The sequence below is a fragment of the Thamnophis elegans genome, chromosome 6 (assembly GCF_009769535.1).
Source record: "Thamnophis elegans isolate rThaEle1 chromosome 6, rThaEle1.pri, whole genome shotgun sequence".
Classification (NCBI taxonomy): domain Eukaryota; kingdom Metazoa; phylum Chordata; class Lepidosauria; order Squamata; family Colubridae; genus Thamnophis; species Thamnophis elegans.
In genome coordinates, this window is record NC_045546.1 from 49,208,288 (window position 1) to 49,223,465 (window position 15,178).

Here is a 15,178-nt window from a genome sequence, read left to right on the forward strand (position 1 = left end):
GACTTAATCTGCAATGTAGATTTTGATGGACAGAATCAACTTGTTAAATTAATAATAAAATAGGATTTAAAATATCATTCTAGGTGCCATAGGTCCCTGCATAATGAGATATCGATTGAAAGGTCTACATTACTTTTAAGTCACCAAATTGGGGACTGCTCTGCAAAATAACCATATTGATGCTTTCAAAATTCATCCATTTTCATTATTTGACATATCCTTTCATTTTAAAATGGAGCACACAAAACTTTTTTAGACTTTCGATATACTTGGACTCTTGGGTGTCTTCTCAACCCCACCCCACCCCACAGCAAAAAAGGAGAAAACAGATCAGAAGGAATGAAACAAAAATGAATCACAGACTGATCTGTAACAATAGATAACACTATATTTCTTTTTCAGCAGATTCTACATCAATTAAAGACAGCTTATCTCTGACCGGTTCTAATTAGACCTTTAACTATACCACAGCTTCTATGCCATCTGTATTTGTAAGATGATATGGGCATGGATTGGGATGGGGGAGAGAAAGGGAAAGGATTGAGGTATATGGATTTTGGAGTCAATGGTAACATATATTCGGCCTATGCTATATGGTGGAGACATCTTTCTGTTTTTCAGTTTTACTTTTAAGAAGTATTCATCAAATACTTTGGCTGCTTCAAATAATTAAAAGAGCTCGGTTACATGACAAAAGTCAGTATTAAAACAATGATCTGAATATCATAATTCTTCTTACGAGAATCATTTTAACATTCTAATAAGCCAAACAGCTATTAATATTCCATTCATATGACAAAATAATTGTTCTTCTTTGAAAGTAGTGTATAAATGGCCATCAAAATAATTTGCTATTTCAATGCCATTACAAAGCATCACAGAGATATATACTGTATGTGACAATAATTCACATTTTCTTTTATCTTTTCTACCAAACGTTAAGTACTGCAGAGCCAACAATTTTTCACACAGAGAAACTGAGGAAATGCAGCATCCATTATAATAATGAGAAATGTTTTCTGCCAGTCCTTTAGTGATACAAGACATAATGTGGAAACAAGATTAAAGAAGAACACACTATTTAGAAAAGATATGAGTACTATTAGCATCAAATATTAGTCTGAAAGACAAGATTTCAGAATATTTCACTTTAAAAGCTGGAGGAAGATTTGTATCCTTGGTATCTGATACTAAAAATGTTTTTAAAAGTGCATGCTTAAAAAGAAACTTACTTGCTGGCAATACTGTAAAATCCCTTCTTTTGTCGCAATGCAGCTCTTAGTTCCAGAAGGATCAGATTCCCATTTTCCATTTTGAACATTCATATGCATATTCGATTTGCCACAAAACATGGCTACTTGAGGTTCTGCCAACAGGCCAGCATTTCCATCAGTAGGCACCTGGAAGCAGATATAGATAATATTATGTTTTTTTCAATCGCAATCTTGTGCACACAATTGGTAGGGTATAAAAATTCATATTATTAAGAGATTTTAAGCAAGATCAAATTTTAGATTATTCATCAATTGTGGAGTATATTTGTTGTGAAGCATTTATCCTCCTGAGTTACATTGTAAAGATAATTTCCTAGTAGAATCTACACAGCAGAGGAAGCTCGATTAGACTGAGAAAAAGAATCTGTGGGTTCACATCATACAGCATTTCCACATAACTGAAACTTTCAGTGTTCTTTTTTTTAAAAAAAAAGTAAAGGCAAAATATTACTCCCTTCATATATAGGGGTTAGATATAGCCTTGTAACCTCCAGACTATTACTGTTTACCTACTCTAGTAGATAAGGGCACACAAGCATAAAGTTTGTTTATCAGGCTGATAAGGGTACACCAACAGTATAAGTATAATCTTTATTGTCCTTGTACTTAAATACAACGAAATTGGAAATAGTGCTCTGATAGTTTATTGTTTGATTAAGCATGTTGATGTGGAAACAACCACCAGACTTCATTTGGTTTTGTAATGGCATCTTTAAAAATATTTCAAATGGTATATTTATTGGCAACAGGGCAGGAAAAATATTAATTTCACTAATACTTGTCTGGAATCAAAATGCACTATACATACCAAAACAATTTTCTATAGCCTATTTTCCTTACAATTTCCTTCAATGTGCCTTTCAATATTATTTCACACTGTGAGTCAAAACTGTGTTTTGTTTTCAAAAATCAAAACATAAAAACCACTTCTACTTCCCATCAAGTCCATTTTATTTATTTATTTATTTTTACATATAATTTATCGAAGTTTAAGATCATATTTTTAAATGTTGATTTTTTAAAAAATTCTGGTACCACATCAATTTGTCTAATCAGAGTTGGGCCATGGCACCTAGACTTTATCAACGTATCTTTAATCTTCTTAAAACATTGATTACTATCAAGGTTCAGTACATAATACTTCAAGTATTTAAAAGGCAGCATTTTGTTTTTGTTTTTCTTTGTACACTGTATCTGATCCAGTCAGGAAACCTTCAGGAGCCCTGGGAATGTTATACAAGTTCATCCATTTATAACTTAGTAAAAGAAAACATGTTTATATACACAGCACCAAATTGGCTCTCCAACATGAACACTATGTTCAGATGTTGTAGAATTAGTGGAAAAGGGCATTCTGGCAGTTAATGGAGGGCAGAAATATTCTAGTTTGCTAATAACTTTTTATTCTAAAATTGGTAATATTAAGACAGGAAATGGAAACAATCTTTCCATTTTTGGAAAATAAAACAAAAAATATGTCCAAGCATCTCTAAATACTTTCCTAAAGAACCATATTTACACAGGAATAAATAGCTGGGGCTAAGCTGTTCTACTGTTGGGAGACTCATCACTGAGAAAGAATGACTTGGGCATATGCTAGACACATGCCTTATGAAAACAATGAGATGGGACACCAAAAGAGGAAGCATGATTAATGGTTTTCTTTAATCTACATAAACATTTTTCTTTGATTAACCACTACACCATCCCAAAAGACTGTGCAGTGTTGATAGAGGGTCTATATTAAATTGCTGTCACAAAAAAGTAATTATTGATTGAAAACAATTTCTATAACATGCAAAACTTACCATATATTGTATCTAATTATGTATATGTGTGCATATTATTAACAATAAAATTGTCATTGCACAAATATGTTTGTATGTCCTGCTTAGGTACGCAGATATATAGCACATATGTAGTGTTCATACATGCGATTTTATTTGTTAGCTTTCTTTCTCTACAACTAAACTCAGAGGTGAGGTTAACTCCATCCCTGTTATCCCTTGGAAAGTCTATGTAATGGTTGTATTGTATTTATATTAGTGTACTCCCACAATCTTATTTTAATGATCTTGTTTATACATATTTTTAAATTAAATGCCTATGATATTGTTTTAATTGTTGATTGTAAGCTGCCTACATTTAGTGAGATGAGCAACTATATAAATATGATAGATAGATGATACACAGACAGACAGACAGACGAGATATATAGATAACAAGGAAGAAGCAGACTATTTTAATATTATCCCTATGGCATCTCAAATTCCGAATATTAAAAACTGCTAAAAAGACTCCTTACAGCAACTTGATACATTTCAGATATTTTGGTCTCCAATGCCCATACTGCATCACCGGTAGTTCTACTGATTGGAGCACACTCAGATTGTAGCTCCAAATATTCAGAAGACACCCACCTAACAAGTCGTGCTTCGTCTTGTACCCAATAATGCAACAACAATACATTGAAAGTAATAGATATGTATGGTTTGTTCTTGTCAGCCTTTCCAAGCAAACCAGAAAGGAACTATGACCAGATGACCCAATTCACTGAAAGGCTTCATTAACAGAATCTTGAAAATCTGAAAGTACAAACTTCCCACTGTCTGTTATGAGTGTAATTATTTAGGGCAGGTCCATTCTAAATTATTTTCTCTGTTAAGCAATTGCAGACTCCTCCCTCTTTCGTCTGATTGTTGCCCAAGCAGAATCTCTTCCTCTCCTTCCTCAGGGTCATTCCCACATGCTATTACAGTTCTGGATCTATGTCAAAAATGTATAGAACAGATATTAAAACATCAGTTTAATTTTTAAAAAGAAAAACCTCACAGAACTTTTATCGCATATAGGCAGTTGATGAGTGATAACAGAATATGCATCAGTGGAAAGCACTAATATAAAGGAAAAGGTTCCCCTTGCACATATGTGCTAGCTGTTTCCGACCCTAGGGGGCGGTGCTCATCTCCGTTTCAAAGCCGAAGAGCCAATGCTGTCCGAAGAAGTCTCCATGGTCATGTGGCTGGCATCACTAAAAGCTGAAGGCTCACAGAACGCTGTTACTTTCCCACCAAAGGTGGTTCCTATTTTTCTACTTACATTTTTGCATGTTTTTGAACTGCTAGGATGGCAGAAGCTGGCACAAGTAATGGGAGCGGACTCCATTACGTGGCGCTAGGGATTGAACTGCCGAACTGCTGACCTTTCTGATCCACAAGCTCAGCGTCTTAACCGCTGAGCCACTGCGTCCCTTTATGGCACTAATAAGCCTGATGTCACTGTTTTCTCTCACATACATAATATCAAAGATTAAATTCCAGTAAACACCAAATTAAAAAAGGTATACAAGGACACGTATGATAAATATAACTAATTGAAGATATATACTTATGTTGTTTAGCAGAGAAATCAAATGGGGAGAATGATTGCTAAACTGTTATTAAAAATATAATAAGAAAAAAGGCTTATACCTACAATCACCTCAGAGTAAGGGAATAATATTCAGTATATAAACCAGAGGAAAAAATGCCAATGAGAAAACAATTCTGTTATCAATTTTCAGAGTTAAATTACATTCAAGCCTTATTTAAAGATAACAGCTAATGTGGGTTTTTTTTTGCATGAGATAGAAATATTGATAGTGAAATGCTGTTTCATGCTGTAACTAGATTAAAACTGAAATGTTACAGTATCATTGGTTATCAATCCCTGTAAATATAGAAAACTGGAATATAAGAGTCATATGAGGAAATATTAATGCACATTAAGCAGTATTATGATCTACATCTCTTCTGCACAACTTAAAATGTCCAATAATTGCATCTAGATAACCACATGTCAGCAAACATTTAACTCAACACAACTGATAACTAATGTGGAATAGTAAATATACTGAATACTTAATTAGGAAATGCTAGCCAGTTCTTAGTGCTATGAAACAGCCACTCTGTGTTCAAGACTTGTTTTAATAATTCAATTAACCAAAAGAAAAATAACACTGCTGTTATAACAAATCACCACTTAGTTGTCAATGTTTATTTGATGGTTAATATCCTAATTAATTGAGAAATATATATGTTACCCTTACAATTGTTATACCTCTATCTAAAATGTGTAATTTTGTGATGTATTACCACATATTTACTTGAATGTAATTGATGATGAGTTTCACAGCCTCATTCCTACCTGCTTAGGTTTTCAGCATAAATAAGCTACATATCAATATCCCCAAGCAGTACATTAACTATAAAGTATGTTAAAAATAAGCAAAATGATAAAGGTTACTTGACTTCCTCTCAAATATTATTACCAGAGAACAAGATATATAATTTGGAGAACAAAGAATGTATTCATATCTGTCCTAGCTGAAGAATTATGTATGATGTAGGAATTTCTTATCCTTATCCCCTTGAGCAAGATTGCTAAAGATAGCAATTCCATTAGAGAACAGATTATTTAAAAGAATGGTTATGCAAATTTATATCTTATTTGCTAATGAAGAACTGGTTTGTATTCAGCTGACAAACAATCTATAAGTCTGCTTTAAAAGAGATTAGTTGTGCACTTCTTAACATAACCCTATTAGAATAGCAAAAGGAAAAATTATATCACTTGTTGCCTGGGCAGCAACAGCAGAATCAAGAGAAAGTCAAATCTTTTCTTCCAGCTGATTTGTTAAAAGGATTTCAAACAGTTTTTGCACAAGAATACTTAGACTTAGAGATTTAGAATAACTTTATTGTCACTTTGAATGTATTGTAGAACCTCTGGTCATGAATGCTTCTGACCACAACCAAATTGGGTTGAAATCATGAGGTTTTTTTTACAAGGGGATTCAATAGGTAAAAGGGCAAGGAATGCAACAGACCTGGAAATGTAAGAGGCGCGCCTCGCTTCTCCCCCCCCCACCTGCCACCTCTCGCTAAAGGGACGGCGGGGAAGGGAACCAGGTAGGCTGCCTTTACCATTGGGGTGGATGGTATTTTTTTGCGCAAGGAACAGGCGGAAGGGGGTGATCACATTGCTGGCCTGCCGCTCTTTTTGCAGCAGGCTCTTTTCGCGCGGGAGGGAAGGGTGGGGGATGGAAGCACTTTGTTTTGCCTGCCACTGTTTTTGCGGCGGGCTCTTTTTGTGTGTGAGGGAAGGATGGGAGGTGGAAGCACTTTGCTTTGCCTACCGCTGTTTTTGCTGTGAGCCCTCTTTTTGCCCCGCAAGCTGTACTGGTAGGTGGTACAGTGGTAATAATGGGGACTCGTTGCGCATGCGCTTAAATAATTGGGGGTGGGCTTGTTTTGGGGGGAGGGCTTATTATGGTGCATGCTCTGAGAAGCCTGATTGGGCTTATTAGCAGGGCATGTCTTATTTTCGGGAAAACACGGTACCTAGTCCACTGATGTTCCTGTCAGAGCTGGGATTCACTTACCTTCGCTACCAGTTCTCAAATGTGAGCATGCGCGGGCTTCGCTCACACATGCCTCCTCTGCACATGAGCATTGCCTTGAGTACAGTGCTCATGAATTACATTGGGGTAGGAGGGTAGAGCTACCGCTTCAACCAAACCAGAGAACACCAGCTGAATACCACCTATGGTTCCTGTATAAAATTTAGCGTGGAAAGAACAATGGATTTCTACAACTTGTTCTGGAAGTATTATTGAAAAGCCAGTCTTCAATAGTAGAATATTACATAGTAGAATAGTAGTAGATTACTCTTTGAGCCAGTCTTCAATAGTAGGATTACTCTTTGTAATACTATATGAAGGCTGTGTCTATATACCATAGGCAATTGCATTACAGATAGTCTTTAACTTTTGACCAAAATTGGAGTGGAATTTGTGTTGCAAAGTGATGCAATTATAAAATCCAACTGTTTTGCTACACTTTTTCTAGCCAGCCCCTGAGACTAGAGAGTATTCTCTTAGCAGGCAGTAGAAGCTTGGCAACCTTCCCTATCACCATTGACTTTCTGGGGAAGCTGGTAAAGAAGATTCCAAGTTGTGATCACGTAATTGCAGAGCATCTGTCAACCAGTTGCAAGTACAAATGGGCTGCTGTTGTGTCCAGATTGCAATAAGTACCTGGGTGGCAGGGGTGGGTTTAAACCGGTCCGCGGTGGTCCACGTGGACCGGTTGGTCGGTGAACCCGGAAGTAACTTCCAGGAACGCCGAAGGGCCCGCCCGCACTCCTTATCGGACTTTGAAGGCTTCTGCACTTGCACGCAGGCATATGGCACATACAGCGCCTGTGCGATTCTCCGCGAGCAGCTGGAGCAAATTGTCATAAATTGAAGACTAGCCTATGGATGACAAGCTATCCATTAGCACAATGTCAGTATGCCTCAGAGAATTGAACTGTATGTGGATTATGTATTACCTATTTTACTGAGCCATTATTCTGTAGCTGGAAAAAGTCTACAGTCTGTGCAATATATTTTGGACTTCACATATTTCACATTTTTCCTGAACCACTCTCCAAAATGAGATCTTTGTACATAGAAAATAGCATGTTAAAATAAACACTTTTCTTCAAAAAAAGAAAGAAGCTTTAAGTCTGCAAAAGATACTCTCAGAAATACAGAAATTATCAAATACAAGTGAGAGGATAGAGAAGAAGTTGGATTACTTAGTGCATGTAACAGTAAAATATGATGGAGATGTTGAAGATGTTGGAATACTGAAAGAGGCATTAAATGGAGGGGAATCCTACCCCAAATGGGAAGATACAGAAGAGGAAAAAAATAAAAGAATTTATGGAATTAAAGAGAAAAAACTTATTAGCAATAGTTTTTATAACACCACCGATAATCAAAGATAAGCTGATTAAGGAAACAGAAGAAGGGCATTGAAATTACATGAGAGATATTATAAGCAAAGAGTTGCTAAGAGTAATCCATACAAAGTTGATTAAGGAGATTGATTAGAGGACTGATGCCACAAATGGCAGAAGATATGACATTGTTTTGTTACTGGAAAGATACAGGTTGATAGATGGAAGAGTATAATTTAAAACTAGTTAAACTTAGCGAAATTTAGTGATAATAGATATAGTTAGCAATAGCAATAGCAGTTAGACTTATATACCGCTTCATAGGGCTTTCAGCCCTCTCTAAGCGGTTTACAGATTGCCCCAACAATCTGGGTCCTCATTTTACCCACCTCGGAAGGATGGAAGGCTGAGTCAACCCTGAGCTGGTGAGATTTGAACGGCCGAACTGCAGAACTGCAGTCAGCTGAAGTAGCCTGCAGTGCTGCACTCTAACCACTGCGCCACCTCGGCAATGTTAATGATAATGTATACAATGTCTAGTGTTATGATAAGTAATAATGGATATAAATACTGAATGGTACCCATGAAAGGGTAGAAACCCTTTTGGAGTATATATAAAGGTTAATAATAATAAAAAAAGAATTAAGTTAGATTCAGTTAAGTCTTGATTACTAGGGGGGAAAATGATATGATGCAGGATATAGTTAAATAAAGGAGGGATAATGATAATGTATATATATGTATGGGTACAACATAAGGAAATTAGATGTAAATTGTAAACAGTGATTTGGAAAGAAGAATAGAAAACTTTGTTACTAAATATTATGGATGTTTAGCTAGAATAGCATATAAGGATTTAGTGTCATTGGAGGATTTTAGAAATAGTAAATGAAATGCCAGTATGTGGTTATGTATTAAATCTTGGTATATTTTATGATGAAGGACATTTAAACAATTATAATCAAATGAAAATAGGGGTATGATGATGGTAATATGTATAAATAGATCTCAGTTAAATACTTGAGTTAATATGAATTATGATTGATGACTGTGGAAGAAATGCATAAAAGTCTTTTGTAACCAACTGATACACTTTCTACAGTATGTTAAAAAGGAAGATTTTATGTGTTGTGTTTGTTTTGAAAATAAAAAATAAAAAAAACTTTAAAAAAAAGAACATGAGTGCATCTTTTTCTCAGAAGAGAAGCTGATGAGTCAATATAGTGTGTTCATTCTGGGAGCTGCTGAAAAAAGGAGGGAGAAAGGATGCAACATGCACCAGCCTTACAATATTCACTTTGTCTGAATTTTGTCTCACTCAAAACCACCAATAAAAAAAATGTTCAAAGTTTCTATTCTGCAAATCCATGGTTGATCTGAAACAGCCCAGCAGGTTTCTGGACTATGTTTTTTCCAAGCTCAAAATAAACAGTTCTTCCATATTTGTGCACATCCTCAGTGGCTAGCACGGAATCCAGCAAAAATAGCGTTTTTGATACTCCATCTGGTATAGGTTCCTTTCTTATTTTAATCTTTTCTATGGTTTTAGAAACTTCTTTATTGTTATAGGCCTGTTCATAATCTGTCTCTGATCCTCTGTAGTCCTTGATAAATTTTGTTTCTTTAGATGTTCATCTATTTTCACTACAGAGATTTCACTTCCTTACCATTGTTTGCTTTTCATAACTTATCTGTCAAAACATGTAGCTATATTTCCTCAGTTTAGGCGCTGAAAGGATATTGCCGCACAACCATTCATTTAACATGTAAAAGAAAACTCACGGAGTTCAACAGCATTTAAAGAATACCATATTATAGTCTTGTCTGATAAAATGCCTTTATTGAAATAGACCAATTCCAATTATAAAAGAAAATGGCAGTTGGTCTTACCTGAACTGTTATTTTAAGAGGTGCTTGCAGGATGGGCCAGAGATGGTATTATCACAGCCAATTGGCCATGAGACTGGGTTGAAGCTGAAGCCACGCCTCTGGGCTCCTCTCCTCTGACTCCAGTTTCAATGAAGTATGAGCTCCCGAGATCCTGAGAAAAAGTCACAAAGGAGACACCTCCAGTCCCCAATACTGTCTATCTAACTGTCATTTTGCAGAGTGAGTTTGCAGGACGGTCCAGAGATGGGACATACTCAAGTTTATTCCCAAGAGTGGGCCCTCACTGATCCAACAGGACCTGTTGCACCACCCTGCGGCCGAACACCACATTGGAAAATGCAAAGGCATCCAACATGTAGTGCCGGATGAAGGGCAACGGGGATTTCCACATCGCTGCCCTGCAGATGTCTTCTATAGGGGCCTGGGAGGCCCAGGCCACTGAGGTGGCCACACTCCTAGTGGAGTGGGCCATGATGCTGGCCGGAACTGGCAAGTTCTGCACCTCGTAGGTGAGGACAATGGCCAGACGGATCCACCGGCTAATGGTGGACGGGGAGACCCTCTTTCCTAGCGACAAGGGTTGGAAGGATACAAAGAGAGCCTCAGACCTACAAAACTCCGCTGTCCACCTTAGGTAAATCCGTAAGGCCCTTCTTACATCTAAATGGTGCCAACTGTGTCCCCTGGTCGGGTCTAGGCAGAAGTCCGAAAGAACCACTTCCTGCACTCGGTGGAAGATCGTGTTTACCTTTGGCAGGAAAGCTGGGTCCAGCACTACCCTGTTATTATGAAATGTGCATAGATCCTCCCCGGAGGAGAGAGCCCCCAGCTCCGAGACTCGCCTAGCCAAGGTGATAGCCACTAGGAACACAGCCTTACAAGCGAGGAGCGTCCGGCTAACCATCCGGGGTGGTTCAAAAGGCTCAACCACAAGGGCCCTTAGCACCATGGGAAGGTGCCATGTAGGAAATCTGTGGACTGGAGGTGGACGAAGGTGGGCCGCCCCCTTGAGGAATCTCTTAACTAAGGGCAAACGAGGTAGCGGAGTGGGCCCCTCCCCAGTAGCAGTGTGGCCAGTGCCGTCAACTGTCTCCTAACCGTGGCTAGGGACAAGCCCTTGTCCAGACCCTTCTGAAGGAAATCCAGGACTTGAGGGACCGTGGCCCTGGAGGGGGGTCACGTGGGTGGCCTGGCACCAGGAGACAAGCGTCTCTTAAGTGGAATCGTAAATCCTGTTGGTTGACTGTCTGCGGGAGACCTCAATGGTTCTGATCACCTTTTGGGACAGGAGGGCGCTTCTCAGGCGCTCCTGCTCAATCTCCACATGGCCAGTTGGAGCCACCGTGGATCTGGATGGACCAACTTCCCCTGTAGCAATCTCACCTCCCCCCGTGGAATCCTCCATGGTTTCCCTGCCGACAGACTCAGCAGGTCCATGAACCAAGCCCTCCTGGGCCAGTAGGGGGCCACTAGGATTACTTTGGCCTGCTCTCTGACTACCTTCTGGATGACTCCGGGAAGGAGAGGTGGGGGGGGAGCTTACAGCAGCCTGACCAGCCACTTGGAGCGAAGGGTGTTGACCCCTTCTGTTCCCCGAGCTGGGAACTGAGAGAAGAACCACGGCAGCTGAGCGTTGGATGGAGTGGCGAACAGGTCCACCACTGGTCTCCCGAACCTCTGGCAGATCCTCTGGAAGAGCTTCTTGGACAGACTCCACTCTCCGTTGTCTACCATCTCCCGGCTCAGCCAGTCCGCCTGATGGTTGTCGACGCCGGTGATGTGTTCTGCTCGGATGGACCGCAAGTGTTTCTCTGCCCAGTATTCCAGCGACATCGCCTCGGTGTGCAATGCTCTGGATCGTGTGCCCCCCTGTTGATTTATATGCATCTTTGCTGCAACGTTGTCTGTTAAGACGAAGACGTGATGACCTTCTACTGAGGTTTGGAACCATCGTAGGGCAAGGTGGACTGCCCGAAGCTCCAGCCAATTTATGTTGTGTTGAAGGTTGTTCTTTGACTACCGGCCCTGTGCCAGCTGGGAGCCTAGGGCCGCCCCCCAACACAACAGGCTGGTGTCCGTTGTCAGTATGAGGCACTCTTGTTCCTTGAATTCACAGCCCTTGAGCAAAGCTGGGGACATCCACCACTTGAGAGATATCAGCACCTGCGGCGTCGCTGGTACCTTGAGCGTTGAGTTGCTGGAATCAGCCCTCTGATATGGCAGCAGTCTGCATTGGAGCATCCTGGCATGTAGTCGCGCCCACGGGACCACTTCGATGCATGAGATGAACTTTCCCAGCAAGCTGGAAAGAAGGACTACGGAAACACAACGATCCTTCCGGATCTGGTTAATTAATTTCAACAAGCTGGACCTGCGACCTGGGGAAAGAAACCCTCGACCCAACCGGGAATCAATCACCACGCCCAGGTGTAGGATTCGGGTAGATGGGGAGAGTACTCTTCTCGAAATTAATCGAGAACGCTAAGCCCTGGAAGGGTGTCAATGACCTGCTGGAGGTCTGATCTAGTGTGAGCAGGAGACTCCTCCTGGACAAGGATGTAATCCAGGTAGCAGAAAAGCCTGATGGGAATCTCCCTCAGATGGGCGGCCGCTACCGCTAACACCTTGGTAAAGGTCCTGGGGGCCAAAGCCAACCCAAACGGTAGAGCCCTGTACTGGTAGTGAGGCCCTAAGAAGGAGAAACGGAGAAAACACCTATGCTCGGGGAGGATGGGGATGTGCAGGTAGGCCTCTGTGAGATCAATGGATACCATGTAGTCCCCTCCCGGATCCCCGCCCGAATGGACTTGAGGGAAGCCATCTTAAAAGTCTATACACTAAGAATTGGTTTAGGAACTTTAGGTCTAAAATGGCTCTCCATCCCCCAGATGATTTTGGCACTAGGAACAGGTTTGAATAAAACCCTTTGCCCGCCTGGTCCTCAGGGACTCTCTCTATGGCCGCAATGTCAAGCAGGTGCTGTATGGCCTGCCGCATCTGCTGGCGCTTGTCAACGTTCTTGGCCGGGGAGTACACCCGGAAACAATTGGGGGGAAGGCAGAGGAATTCCAGGCAGAGACCATGGGTCACTGTACTGAGGACCCAGGCATCGGTGGATATCTCTCCCCAAGCGTCTGCAAACAGAGCTAGGCGGCCGCCAATGGGTGGGGTTGAGGGCAACCTACTTGACCCATGGAAGGGGTGACCACCCTTCCTCAAAAGGGCCGTTTGCCCTGAGGCTGGAAGTGGGGTCTGTCCCTATTAATCCCCTGTCGGATGGCCTATCTGCCCTGCCCCCCGGGTATCTGCTCTGGTGGGTGTCCTGTTCCTGTGGTTGCTGTGCTGACCTGCGATAATAGGGCATGGACCTCTGCTCTGCCTTCTTGGTCGATGTTGGAAGGGCCATCTTCTTTTTCTTATCCTCCACCATGATGGGGTCAAAGGAAGTCCCAAAAAGGGAACCCCCCCCCCCACATAGGCAACAGTCGCTAGTTGCCACTTCTCTTTGTTGTCTGCCTGCCAGCCACGGAGCCACAGGAGGCGACGCGACAGACAATACCAAAGGCCTAGAAGCAAACTTCATGGCATTTAAGGTAGCGTCAGCTGAGAACTGAGCAACTGCACAACTTGTTGATGTCCTGGTGTAGGCGTACGTCCTCCGGTGGAATGCACGCCTGCATCTGCTCCATCGAAAGGATGGCCATAGAGTTGAAAAACGAGGTGGAGGACGCTGCCTTAAAGGCCCAAGCCGATGACTGGAAGGTCTTCCTGAGGATTATCTCCACCTTCCTGTCCTCTGCCTTCAGGTTGTCTGCCACATCCTTGCGTACCAGCGATGCTGGGGCAGCCAAGGCCACCACCGGCGGATCCACCGAGGGCATCTGCAATGCTTGAGAGAAATCTGGTTCAATGTTATAGAACCGTCTGTCATTGCTGCCTGGGGTGGGCAACCTCCCCACTGCACTCCCTCAAGGAATCTGGTGACCTAGGGGGAGAATCCTGCCTGGAAGGGCTCCCTAGGGGTGACCTGGACCTGGAGGGGGAGAGACTGATCCTACCCTGCAGAGCCCTCAACTCTCTGCCCTGGAAAAAGTTCTCACCAAGGCCGTCCCTCCTAGCTTCATCCCTTTGGCTGGTAAGGGAAGGGCGAGTGTCAGCCGAGGCTTTAAGCCTCCTGGAAGAGGCAGTGGGATGTTGCCTGGTGGAAGTCCCCTCCCCAGGAGACATGGGGAGAAGGGGATCTACCCACCATCATGCAACTATTTAAGACCACTCCTCGTGCTTCCTGCGATTCACTCCTCACCCCCACCTCCGCAGCTAGAATGGCAAGGTCCTCACTCCTTTTGTTGCGCGCCCCGAATTTTAAAACACCGCTGGGGCGCGTTTTGGGATTGCTGCGGCTTCTCAGGGAGTCTGCTGCTGCCGCACTGCTTCCCAGCCACCTCTGCCGTTCCTAAGGCTTTTGCGGCCTTCGCGCGGTCCACGCGTTCTTCTATGCCCTCTTTTAATGCTGCTGCAGTGAGGCGTACTCTCTTTTAGGCTTCTGGGCCATCAGGGTGAAAACCAGAGCCCTTTAGTCCCCACCGGTGCCGATCTGCCCTCTCAAGGCTCCACGTGATCACCAGCCAAAATGGCTCCCAGGACAGCGACCCAGCCACCAGAGCCTCCAAGCCTTGAGATTTAACCCTCAAGTAGCTGGAAAAACCCACAGCTATCGGCAGGACTTACTGGGAGGTGAAGGAAGGGTCTCCTTGTGAGAAGGAAACAAGCTGAGTCGAGGATGGTCCAGAAAAGTTGAATCAGATCAGGAGTCAAGAATTTTCAACCTCTTTTTGGCCAGACTGGATTGAAACTGGGGTCAGAGGAGAGGAGCCTAGAGGCATGGCTTCAGCTTCAACCCAGTCTCGAGGCCAATTGGCTGTGATAATACCATCTCTGGACCATCCTGCAAACTCACTCTGGAAAAGGACAGGTGGGAAAAGAGGATACACAGAAGAAATTAAGAAAGAATTGTTACTGAAAATTATGAAATGCTCCATTGGAGCTTTTGAAAGCAAAGGTATGAACAGAAAAAGCTTCCTTTAGTCACCAATCAACTTTTGCTATGCTTTCATTAGGCTCCAATGAAAAAGCTGTCATAGTCCAAAAGGAATCCTTTTGTTGTTGTTGCTGAGGGAAGAAAAATGCCTTTTTTACCTCCAGTGGTTCAGATCTCATCATACAAAACCCAGATCAAGGAGGAAACATAT

The 15,178-nt window shown here is 42.0% G+C and overlaps 1 protein-coding gene across 1 annotated transcript in view; it reads right to left on the reverse strand.

Annotated features, from left to right (window-relative positions):
- The window catches only part of APP (amyloid beta precursor protein), a 135,541-nt gene that overhangs the window by 88,656 nt on the left and 31,707 nt on the right, over positions 1–15,178 (reverse strand). Inside the window, 1 exon segment of the mRNA XM_032219515.1 lies at positions 1,233–1,400. Coding sequence (XP_032075406.1) covers positions 1,233–1,400 — 168 coding nt within the window.